The 12,891-nt window shown below is 33.7% G+C and overlaps 1 protein-coding gene across 5 annotated transcripts in view; it reads left to right on the top strand.

Moving 5' to 3' along the window:
* The window catches only part of LOC107517411 (synaptotagmin binding cytoplasmic RNA interacting protein), a 28,045-nt gene extending 23,315 nt beyond the window's left edge, over positions 1-4,730 (top strand). For 3 of the 5 annotated variants that reach the window (XM_016158096.2, XM_016158100.2, XM_016158093.2), the window contains one exon: positions 118-4,730. In XM_016158096.2, coding sequence (XP_016013582.1) covers positions 118-159 — 42 coding nt within the window. In that variant the 3' untranslated portion in view covers positions 160-4,730. The remainder of the gene's footprint in view (positions 1-117) is intronic. The other 2 variants (XM_016158097.2, XM_016158095.2) reach the window with 1 other exon arrangement.
* The last annotated feature ends 8,161 nt before the right edge of the window (positions 4,731-12,891 follow it).

Genomic DNA, 12,891 nt, shown 5'->3' with positions numbered 1-12,891 from the left:
AGACTTAATATTTAGAATTACTTTGTTAAAGCTTTTATTTTTTTAATGTCATTATGTATGTACACATTATTAATTTAAAATGATTTATCTAACTGATTCCTTTTGTTACCTGGCTAGCAGGGAAAAGGGGTCGAGGCCGGTCCTGACCTGTTACAATGAAGACTGACTTGCTATGTGGGATTACACCAGAAGCTTGCAGTGGAGTAATGGTAAGGAAATCAAGCAACCTTAACTATCTCGGCTGTATAGGAGCATATTCTATTGCAGAAGACCTTCCTATGAAGATCATGGAATCAAATACAGGACATTGAACTAATACTTGGACTTTGATATGAATTTCTTTAACAATTTTCTCTGCAGTGCAAGTTATTAAACTAAAGCTACTCTATTTTCCAAATGTGTTCCAACAGAAATTCTTCATAACTTCTAGCATGATATCTTAATAAAGAATAAAGTTCTTCTCTTTAAAAAATCTGCTCTAAGTAGATTTTTCCCCTGTTTTTTTAAATTAAGGATCCCAGCAGTGGTTTTCTGAAATATTCTCTTGAATTTGTGCATTTAAATTTTATTGCAGTGGTATAGATGAATGCCATTGTTGGTATCCTTAAATTTTATTTCTGCTCACCAAGGTTAATCATGATTGTCTATATCTTTTTTATAGTAATCACTTTTGAATTGTGTTCAGATATGCAGTTTCAGGTGTAATCATCAGAGCTGGTTAGTCAGGCATTCCAGATAGTGGTTCTTTTCAGAACCTTTTTTAAAGGGTTGGTTAACTACCTCAGTAGCAGAGGATTGAACTATACCCTGTCTGTACTGTACATAGAAAATCTTTGTAGATAAAAGCAAGGCTTGTTAAATGATATGAGGGTAAGATTTTAATATACCAAATGTAACATTCTTAGTTGCCTTTAGTTTCAGAGGCTTGTAAGACTTCCTCATGACCATCATAACAGGCCTTGCTTTTGTCGTATTTTGTGGCTGAAAAAGCAGCCTTGCTTCTTCAGATATTGTAGTTATTTGGATGTATAATAGTTTAGCAAGATGTTACTTTTGTAAGACATCAGATGTTCAAAAAAAAGTGCATCCGAACTTGTACTAAATACTGCAGTGTCCCTTTATAAAAAGTCAGACTAAAACTGACAGTTGTACAGCAAAGCCTGACATTTGGATATTTTGAAGTTTTTTCATAAATCATAGAGATTAGTATATGGCTGTAGTTTAGCTTTTTAGGTAAAAGGTATGTTTCATTAGTGCATTTCTTACTGCTGATCACTGTAAAAATGTGAATCAGCTTTCCATTTCTTTATGCAGGTCATGATAACTTGTAGAATAGAGTACAATCATTTGTGCTATGTTTTTAATTTTCTAAAGCACCTTGATGACAGTGAGTGTTCAGTGGTGAAGCATCCTCTATTGAATCACCCTCAAAAATTTTTTTGTCAAGTCCTAAATTGATAGCTTAAAGTCAAAAGTGGAATTATAGTTTAATTAGGACTTGGTATAAAGAAGTCCCTTTTCCCCTTTCCCAAAGGGATACTGCAGTTATATCACATACCCAATAGGCACCACAATGAAGATCAGAGCTTATTATACTTAATTAAGGTTTTATACACACCAGTTTCCCCAGTAAATGCAAATTTAACAAGAAAATTAGAAATGTCATATGTTCAAAATGCTCATGGCAAACAATCATTTTGCATTCCTGCAAATAAAATTGTTTTATACTGTAAGCTGGAGGCGAGTGTAACTTATTTTTGTAATAAAGTTTTTATTTTTTTTATGTGTCATTAATATAAATGTGTGTTAGTATAGAAATATTCTGGTTTAAAAACTTAGAATTGCACACATTTCAGTATGTTTATTTGTACTTACATAATTTTAGAATAGTGGTTGCCAATAGCCTGTATGTTTCACATTAATTGGTTTTTTTTTATGTTATCTTAATAAACCATTTTAGTATGTTGTATGTCAGTTACTGGGATAGCTGGGACATAGAGTGTAATTTAAAATTTGTCAATAAGTATTCATTGGAATATATGTAAATGTGCCTTGCCGGTTATTGAAACTTACCTACAAAATGAGTATGGGGTGACAAAAATTAGTTCCTGGTGCTTAATGAAACTTTCTGCCACTGATTTTATATATTACCCCGTGCTTTTTTAAAGTGCATCTCTCTCAAATCTTAGTGTAAGTTTGAGGGCTACACAAAACATTTACATTTCATTCTAACATACAATGAGTATAATAGGTTGTGGAAAGTGGGTAAACTAAATGTAGCCTTCAGTAAAATTGAATCTCAGTGTAATCCTTGGTGCTGGCATTTCCCAGTTCCAAGGAGTTAAATGATCCCATCAAAGAGGTCATTGCCATGCCTATTGGCACTTTACTGTCATACCCTTTTTAAGGGACACTGTCAAGGTGTTTAAGTTAATTCTCAGAATTATTTGTTGGGATTTTAGGATGGGTTTGTTTGGCTTAAGTAAGAATTGCTTTTCAAAGTTGAAAGATGAACATTTTTGTGAGTTCACAAATGTGTTCTTAAAACATTAAAATACGGAACTGTGGGTGTCTAAGACTATTTGGCATTCTTAGTTTGGGGATTTGGGAGGGAAAACTTATAAAAAGAACTTGGGAAGAATTGATGGGTAATGTAAACAGTGGTGATGAAATGTACACACTCAAGTGAAATTACTTGACAGTGTTCATTTGAATAACTTTGAATTCAAGCCATTATAATTTAAAAATTAAATATCATTTGCACTGTTCTGATAATGGGTGCAGTTTTTGAGCAATATAATCAGAGCTAAATATGCATGTAGTGATTAGTGATGTGAAAAATTAAGTTGAGAAGAAATACTAACTGGTATTTTCAAACTTAAATTTCTGTAGTAAAATCAGTATCAAACTTATCAGAAATCAAGGAAAACAGGCAATGCATATAAACATACTTTTGAATGTTGTGTGGCCTATAAAGCAATAATGCAATTTATATGGAATGTCATGGGATATGAGAAATGGAAATGCAAAATAACTAATCCTTTAGTAAAAATGTCAACATGTTAAAAGGGGAATGTTAACTAATGTAGGTTATTGCTATTTGTGATTTGTTTATGGGTTCTTGGCTTTGACAGCTTCAAAGAATGGACAGATGACAAGTTAAAGAAATTTTGTACATTTTGTCAAGGAATGGGTCTTAAATCTAAGAGTCAAGTCCCTTCCTTGGGGTGAAAAATGTATCCTTAAAGCATTCTGATTGTTAAATAACTTGAGTTACCTAACCAAAACAGACGCAAGATTTTGTTTCTGCAGACTACTTGACGATCAATAGTGATCATCTCTTTTTAATCAGTTTTCAGAAAGTTGCTTTGTGAGAAAATTGTGTTGAATATATTATCCCAGACATACTTTTTATGAAAGATTTTTCAGCCATTGCAGCTGAACCAGATTTCAGAAATGAAGGAGAGATTGAGCACAAAGAGTGGTTGCACACTCATATTGACAGTTGACGCATCTTGAGAAATTTACCAATTACTGCAAGTCTGATTTAACAAAATATATTTTCCTCATAAAATATGAACAACAAATGGATTGATGGGGTGATCTTGGGTATTCACTTGTATATAAAATAATTAAAAAGACTTATTTAATATCAGGGTGAACATCATGCTAGGTGGGCAAAATTGTCACATTCAGAACAGTTTTTTTGACTACTATGCCAAAAGTCACTTGATCAGAAAAAGCAAAAGATCACCTTGTTTTAGACATGTACCCTTTTAATTAAGGGGAGAAATTTAAAAAGTATAGAAGGACTTCATGCACATAAGATAGGGAGATAATCCTAGAGTTAAATGATTGCTCAGGTCCTAAAACTTCCAAGAATACCCATCATGACCATTTTCTCCCCAATGATATATAACAAATTTTTGTTTTTTTTTTTTAAATCTTATCACAGTGGCAGGTATAAAATGAAAAATTAATACATAAAATGAACAGACTTGTGGGGATGGTATATGGTATTAATTAACTCACTAATCATTACCACTCAATAGGGCATGCCACTACTTTTTTAAAGATGCTGATTATAAACCAATGTTCAAAGATTTTTAACTGTGGGCAAATTAGTAGGTGGACTTTTTGGTCTGTTCCTTTTTAAAAAAATACATGAGATACAAGTTCTGTTAGCACCACAGTCTGCCTTCAGTAATATACCTAAAATATTTTTTCAGGACTTGAAGCATTCAGTTGGGAAAAAAAATCTTTTTTACAAATGCAAAACAGTATTATAACTAATGCTCTGGTCCAAGATTAGAGTTTTAATGATATTAACAGTAAGTAGTCTGACAAACATTTAGAAGTCTGGCATTGAGAAACAAAAGCTTGTACCTGACTAGTATTTTTATTTAAAAAATAATAGTTCTGTTAGCTTATTTAAATTGTCTTTTACATTTATTTATCCATAGAATTTATATTTATTTCATTCCTTTCATTTCCCTGAAAACTGTCTGCAGGCTCTTTGATTTGGATTAGATGTGTGAAGTACTGTCTTTTGCCAAAAACCTCAAATTACCTGTTCTTTTCAACATAGTGGGTTTGTGCTTGTTTGGAGATCAGTTCAAAAACTATCTGTACTATCTGTACTGCCTCTGATGTTAAGATTTTATGTATAGCATAAGGAAGCTAGCTCTGACTATATTTTCCTAAGAATAAAGACCTATTTTTGTAGCATGTCTTAGGATCTCCAGGAGTCCAAGAATTATTGTGGGTGTCCTCCATTTCGCTTTTCATTTTAACAGCTTTTAAATAGACACTTGGAATCTTTGGAGCTCTTTCACCTTTTAATTATCCATACATTCAAAGTAACTAGCCAACGGTAAAAATAAATTCCCCAAGAACTCTTATTCAAGCACATAATGGGGCGATGTATAGAGTAAATGTACAATGTTGGTTCTCACTTAATCGATCATGAAAATATTCTGTGGTCACATATGCCAGTGGACTTGATGAAGCTGATGGTAATTTACATGCCTCTGCAGTGCAGTATTCTTTCATTGTCAGTGTCACTTGCTGAAGGGTTTGGAAATGAGATGGAGGTTGCAAGTAGTTTAGGAAAGGGGAGTGAGTAAATGTGTCTATTTAAAATGTTGCACATTTAGATGACTGCAGTTGAGGTTAGGTAGGTGAACTCAGTTTAAATGTTTCATTAAGCTAACCTGGCAAATCATCAAAGAGTGGGGAACTTGTGAATGTATTTGTGGGTGGTGGTGGGGGAGTGGTGGTTGGCTACTAGCCCTTGGGTTTATTTAAGGGAGGGGCAGTAGGGGTTGTACTGGCCACTTGAGGACAAAAATCCTTTTAGGTCACTTAGTACAGAGTTCATTTTGTATTTAGGATTACCAAAATGTATGCTGATTAATGAAAAGCCTTTGTCATTTCAGAACAGTCACAGTTTTATGCCAGACAAATTAACCATTAGGGCATTTTGTAAACCATTGATGTTGCCTACGCAGATGCCAAACTAGTACTTTTTTATTTGTTGAAATCAAGATTGCTGAGGTAAGACTTTATGGCTGAGAGAGAAGTCCTAATAAACCACAATGGAAATCAGTTCTTCAGGTGTTACCATTTCCTAAAATGTAAGATCAAGATAAGGGCATTTTACAAGCTTCAGTGAACATCTGATTTTTAATTTGACAATGAAACGCTTTAAAACGGGTTGTAATTGGAGGGAAGTTATGTAGGCTGCTATCTGTAATGTTAATTTTCATTTCTAGACTTTTTGGCATTTATCTGTGTTCTGAACATATTTTTATAACTATCAACTTGTTTTGGAGAGAATTTTAGGATATCTAAGGGAATTGCTGTTTTCTGTCACTTGTGAACTTTAACCAGTTGTACTTTTTCAGGGTAAAAGGGCAAACAAAGGTTTTGATGTGGATGAGCCATTACCATAGATTAACTAATGAAGAATATAATTAGGGCTTTTTCACAATAATACAAAATCTGTAAAAGAGTCTTAGGTTCCAAAATCCAATCTTTTAAAAAATTTTAACAAAATCTGGTCTAAGTTTCGAAACATACCAAAAATAGTAACATCACTTCTGATGTGGTTCTTAAGTTTACGGAAATTGAATATTGTGTAACAATTTTGTATTTGAACTTCAGAGTCCCAATTTTTTCATATAGGAATTATAAAATGCCAGTATTACATCATTTGAACACAAAGTTACTAAGACTAGGTGCCTCTATTTTGTTAGGAGTAAAGAAACATTTCATTTAAGAGTATCTTTAGTATGTTGACATTCATGTTGCTTCACTTGGAAGCATCAGGAATTAGGCCTCTAATAGCTTCAATGTGAACAACTAGAAAAGCATATATATTAATTGTATTTCTCACTATAACACTTGGAATGAGCTTGGAGGAAAATCAGAAATAACAATATGTCAAAGGTCATCTATCAAAATTGACGGGATACACTTCAGTTTTCTGCAGCCACACGTAATACACCAGTTTTGGCAAAATTTAATATCCCTTTTTCCTTGAAATACATGAATTTGCAGAAATTGAATTTTAGGAGTCCTTCAACACTGACAGGTGTAGTTCCCTGTAGGCACTCCATCTTCACATTCATTTGTAAATGAAATTAAAACATGATGAAAAAGCTTTTTCTAAATCTGAGTTGCTCTTTTGGTTTTCTGAAGGTGCATTTAGCATTTAGGACAGCATCAGCAAAATTAGGGGCCCAGCAGCAGATTCTGTAGGTTTTTTTGGGGGGCTTATCCCTGGTTAGTGTTTGTCTTTTGATCAGTCTATTTAAATACTGCTACTCGTTCTTTAAAGTTATTTGATTTCTCGGTTTATAATGGAAGCTCCTCAGGGCAGGGAAATAAGTAGTACTAGGCTGACATTTAAAAATATTCCAAATATATTTCAGGTTGGTGAAAATTTAGTTCATCTGGTGAATTAGGCTGAATTGTGGCATTTTAACTAGAAATAGGAATCAAAAATTTTGAACTAAATTTATATGGAAAGCTTAAAAATTAGGAGCATGAAATAGTTATGTTTTAAGTTAATCTGAAAATCCCCATTTAAACTGTCCATCTGACATTTAAAAAAAATTGTTTTGACGTTAAGGGAACAGTTTGTCTTGAGATCTCTAAACTGCTTTGTTTTTTGTATCTACTAATTATAATTATTAAAACAACCCAGCCCAGCAGTTTTCCTTCATGCTGATGTTCAGCTTAATTTCAAGCTGCTGAACGTAACAGTACTGACCTATAAACCCTGTTTATACTCATTTCTGTATGAGAAAGGGGTACTTCAAGATTAATTCTTGTTTTGCTGATGAAGAATCTAGGTTTTGAGTGCATAAAGTTTGTGTAAAGTTTTTTTAGAGCGCATTGGTGAGGATAAGTAATGAAAGCTAGATAATTACAAAGGCAACAGCTATTACTAAGAGTAATCCATACTGTATTCTTAAGTAACTTAGAGCAATGGTAGTATGCATATGAATAGACTATGTACCTTCCAGTTGGTAGGTGGTTGAAGTTAAATCACTTGGAAAGGGAAGCTCTGAATTTAAGCCATTTGGTTCACTATAATATGTATACCTCCTAGTCTGAATAGTGATGGGAAAAGGTTATTTTTTATATGCTTAGTTGATGTTTTTAACTAGATAGTACTTTAAAGAAATCTTGACCTGGAAAACAAGATATGAAAAAGCATTCAAATAGTACAGGATATGAATTTCTACTCTTTACACCCTAGTCAATTCACAGAGATGATGACTAATTTTTAAAGTGGTTACCTCTTAAATTTCTTTTAATTACTAAATTGAAGCAGTGTTTCTCTACCCTTTGTGAGGAATGTAGTTTATACTAATCTGTTCTTTTAAATTCAATTTTTACTTAATTTACACTTAAGCCTTTACTTAAATCAATTTTAATATTTTTCGTGTCTCACTATATAAGATGAGGAAGCAGCACACTTCATCTCCCAATTTCTGTTAGCTCCATCTTTTTTGTTGTCAGGTTTATGACACTCTTGATTATATTTTGTCTTTAGATTGAAGATAGCCAAAATGTAGCATTTATAATGAGTACTTAGATTCACAGATAATCCTAATTTGACCAATCCTGTGGCCTTTGAAAGGTAGAGATAATTTTTTTTTTTAATGTTCCTTCATTTGCTTAGATTCATGCTGTTGCTAAAATGTGAACCCTAACTTTGATCTTTTTGCGTTTCTAATTACCTTTTTACTGAGCTCTTCTGGTTATTTAATCATATTTAATGCTCTGTGTACTCCTGTCATCCTAGAATTCTTTTTTTTCTCATTCCATTCCATTTCTTAGGTTCCCATAGCTTCCTCTTAGATTCGCTGTGTACTTGCTGCTGCAGTATATTCTATGGTAATATTTTCAGAAAAGGGTACATGAACTGTTAACAGTCTTGCATATGGGAAAATAGTTTCATCTTCAGTCACATCAGAACTTGTGGAGGTATTGCTCCATTGTTTTGTAGTGTCCTGTGTTGCTTGAAACAGTCTGATTTGAATGTAGTTTTTCCTTTGTGAGTAATCTTTTTTCTTAGGTGTTCAGAGTTTTTTGTTAGTTGGTTTTCCAAAGTTGCGTGAGGCTGCGTAGGTCTTTATTTATTTTGCTTTTTAACGTGAAGTCTTAACAGGTGTTTCTTCATTGCTGAGAATTTTACTTTTCACTTTTTTCTGCTCTCTATGGAGCTTGGATTGGAAGAATTGGACTGGATTCTTTTATGTTTAAACTTTGCCCCTTATCCATCACTAGCTTTTTATACTTTATAGAAAATGTCACCTTTTTCTTCCTTCCAGGGCATATACTGACTTTAAATTTCAGCAGTAGAGCAGTCTGTTGTTTTTTATATATGGACTGTCTTGCTCTTTTATTCTGGAGATGTTTTGAGGTTACCAGTTTCTTATAGGATGTATTGATATATTCGCTTTGGTTATTTAGTCGCGTTTTTCTGATTTTTCTCAAGTGTTTGGTGACTATATTTGTGAATGGAGATTGATAAAAGTAGTCTGGTGTTACTGGGCCTGTTCACCAGGATGGCTAAGTTCTTTTGTGCGTGTGAGAACAGGACAGGCGTTAGTTTAGCTTTTTAGGGGGAACAGACAGGCAAGCAGGGTACCTCTTCCAATACCAGAAAGAAAAAAGCCCAACTGCAGGAGCACCGATCCCCCCCAAGCAGATCGTTTCATTCGAAGAGGGGTGGAACCCTGAAAATAGTTTTACAACCCTCAGTCACCTCAGTTTCTTCCTGTTCTTGAAAACCAGAGGTCTTGCGCTTTGCTTCTCACTCATCCCTCCCATGAAAAATGGCTCCTGTTCCTTGCTAGCTGTAGCCATGAGTGCAAAATTAATATGAGCCTCAGTTTCTCTTTTGTATCTAAATTGTGCAAGTAGTATAAACACTGCTAGTTTTTAAATAGAGCTGGGTAGTAAAATACAATATAGTGTGCATTATCTTGAATTTATTGGAAGAAACCACCTCGATCTGTATTATCACTTTCATGTCATGGCTCATTTAAAATAGTCTAGGGAAAGTTGAAGAACTCTTACTTGAAAAGAGAACAGCACCTAGCATGCTGATGGGTATATAGAAGACATTTTGTGAGTAAGGATGCAAATTTAGTTTAGATATTTAATGCAAACGTACTTCACTTGCAAAACTTACTTTAAAAGGCCTTTTTAGGAATGCTATGATAGATTTCGTTTTAGCATACAGTTTCCGAACATTTCTTTTTAATGTTCCCCCCAGCTCTCAGCATTTTGTTTTTTTCCATTTACATTTAGTACAGTTACCTTCTTGTATACTATTTTACCAGGCAATGAGACTACATTCCTTATTTGGCAGGGATCTCAGATCTGCTTCCTCCAGATTTGAGTTCTGGGATTTGATGAGAATACACGTTAATTGTGGAGTATATTATTTTATACTTTTGTCATATGCTCCTTTGCTGATTAGAGAGTCTAAATCCTTAAAAAAATTTTCCACATACATTTGACATTTCAAACATCCAAGATTATTTTGGCTATTAAGGACTTACTCAGGTATCAAAATAGAATTTTTAGTTAGGGTTTATGATATTAAAATTAATTAGCTTATATCAAGAGAGGAGCTGACTTTCAAGGTTTTTGGTACCAAAAATCTTGGGTTATTTTTCAGTAGCATCTGGACACACACACTCGGAAACTGAAGAGGAAAGTTAAGCTTATTAACTAGTATACCTAGACCCATTCAATTAAAATTGGTGGACATAGAAGGCATACTGATAGGGCTTTCCCTTTCTAATAAGGCTGATATATAATGTAGCATGTGTGTGTGTGTGTGTGTGTGTGTACATTCACTTCATATAAACAAGCGTAAGTTGCTAAAACAATGCATTAATACAGCCACAATTTCAAAGACTTAGATACTTTTTATTTCTCCAATAGATAAATATTTTTCTTATTTAGGCATTTAATGAAAGAAACTATACAAGCAGAAATTTAACCTCTTTGGTCCTGTAAAAAGAGAATGTTAAATTCTGATATTTTTCCCCCCAGCTCTCAACATTCTCTGACATACACCCTGTGTTTTTGGTAAAATTCTGTCTAGAGGATTATTTTCTTCATACTTTTATTGTGAAGGCTTAGTTTTACAAAATACAGAAAGTTACATTAAAAGACTTCATTCACCCATAATACCTTACATGTATGACTATTTCCTGGTCTATTATTTTTGTGATAGTTACTTTTTGAGCGAGAGCAGGACAAATATTCCTCTTACAGTTATGGAAATAGACATCTGTATATTCTGAGGAAGGAAATTGTATCAAGCATTCTAGTTATTCTCAAATTCCCTAAACTACTGTGTTAATATTTCACTTTGACTCATCTGTTATGAGTCAACCTGCATAACAGATGCCAACTAATACATGAGCAACATGGATTGTAGTTACTACTGTTGTAACTACTTTTTTTAATTTTTAGAATTAGTGTTCTTTTATTTCTAGTCTCAAGTTCTGAAATTCTAGGCAAAACTCATTTGGTAGAACGCTAATATACTAATGAACCTGATCAGGAAATAAAAGGCTAAATAAACTGCTACACCAACCTCTCGGATTTGCTTTATTGCTAATCAATTATTTTCTAAAAATTATAGGGCCAGTTAATAATCCAAAATAGCACTAACTGTTCTAGAAGAACCCACAATATCTTCCCCCACTCTCATACTGTTTTTAGGTTGAAACGCCACGTACGTGTTTCATTAGGATAAATAATTTTATTGCACCTTTTCCTAGACAGCTTGTTGGTTTTGGAAACATGTCCGTTTTAAGTTGATTTCCCTCTCCCTCCCCTCTTTTCAAGAGCTGTTCACAGGATAGTAGTAACATTAATTAAAAGATAGAAGTTTACTTAAGACATTTGTTACACTGAATCACTTGGAAACTTTCCTTGGCACTTTGCTGGTTCTCTAACCTGACTACCCTGTTCTTATCTGTCTTTGTTTCCCCCCTTTTCCTCTATACTTGTCTCTGATCTCACCCACACTCACAGCTTCTTATCACATCTATGTGGACCACTGTTTAATGTCAGGGCTTGAGCTCTATTCTGTGCAGGTCTATTTCAGCTGTTTGCTGTTTTAAGAGCGCTCTGTTCTGGCAATGATTATATCCTGTTAATTTATCACAGCCCGCTAGCTACATTTGATCATTTACTAAATAGGCTTGAAAACGTCTTCTCTATCCAAGTCCTCCCCTACCCTTTAGGAAGTTCAGGTCTAGATGAATTTCATATTTATACGTCTCTTAAATGGTTCCTAACCAGATTTATAAGTGGCACATTCAATTAGAATGGCTCTCCATATCTATCTATAGAGTCTACAACAGTGTCCCAATAGAAACAAAATGCAAGCGACATATGTAATTTAAAATTACATATTGTAATTTAATATGTAATTTAAATTACATATTGTAATAAATTACATATTGTAATTTAAAATTACAAATCCTTATAGCCTTACTTTCCATTGATAATGTCTATAAACAAACTGCTTGCCTTGTCTGTCTTTGGCATGCTTCACATGTCTGGTGTCTTAGAGTTTGACCCCATCCCAAGCCAACTCCGCAAACAAAAATCCTCTTCAGTCAAAGTGTTATAGTCTTGCTATAGGTGCATTAAAACGATCAACAAAAGTATCCCTGAGGAACACATACAATTAGGAGAACATCAGGATAAAAGTCCTGACTGGCTTTCTGGGGTGTAATTAAGACCATTAGCTGATTTTTTCTTCTTTATTCCTTGTGCTTTAGATTTATAACAGCTATGTACATATGTTAAAAACCACAAATCAACTGCTTAAGATAACTTTTGGAGCAAAACCATGGTTTTAAAACGTGACAACATTTAAAAATCTGTTATTTTTATGCTTTGTAACTGCAAGAAGAATCCAGAACGAATTATATTCATGATGCTACCCTTCAAATTAATTTTGTTAATGGTGTATGTGATAATTACAATTTCCCGTCCTACACTGTGATCGGTAACAGTTTCATATGCTGTTTTACATAGTAGAAAGCTATGAAATTGGTAGAGGCTGAATTAAACCAATTTAGGAGTAATACATGATATGTTACCAACATTTGAAAACTCAATACATGAAAAGGACTATTTAGATAGGGATATTTGTTGGTTTCTTAACTCTGAAGTCCTACAAAATTTGCTCCAATCCTGCCATCAATGTTTCCATGAGCATTCTTGGAGAAGCCTCAAGAAATAAAGAACAAACTGAGTTGACCTTTTTAATTAAACGGATTTTTTTTTTTTTTAACTGAGAATAGAAGTGACAGAACTGCTCTGAACAGCTGGGAT

The sequence above is a fragment of the Rousettus aegyptiacus genome, unplaced genomic scaffold, assembly GCF_014176215.1.
Source record: "Rousettus aegyptiacus isolate mRouAeg1 unplaced genomic scaffold, mRouAeg1.p scaffold_m13_p_1, whole genome shotgun sequence".
Classification (NCBI taxonomy): domain Eukaryota; kingdom Metazoa; phylum Chordata; class Mammalia; order Chiroptera; family Pteropodidae; genus Rousettus; species Rousettus aegyptiacus.
Note: the sequence above shows the minus strand (reverse complement) of the source record. Positions and strands in the feature narration are given on the sequence as shown.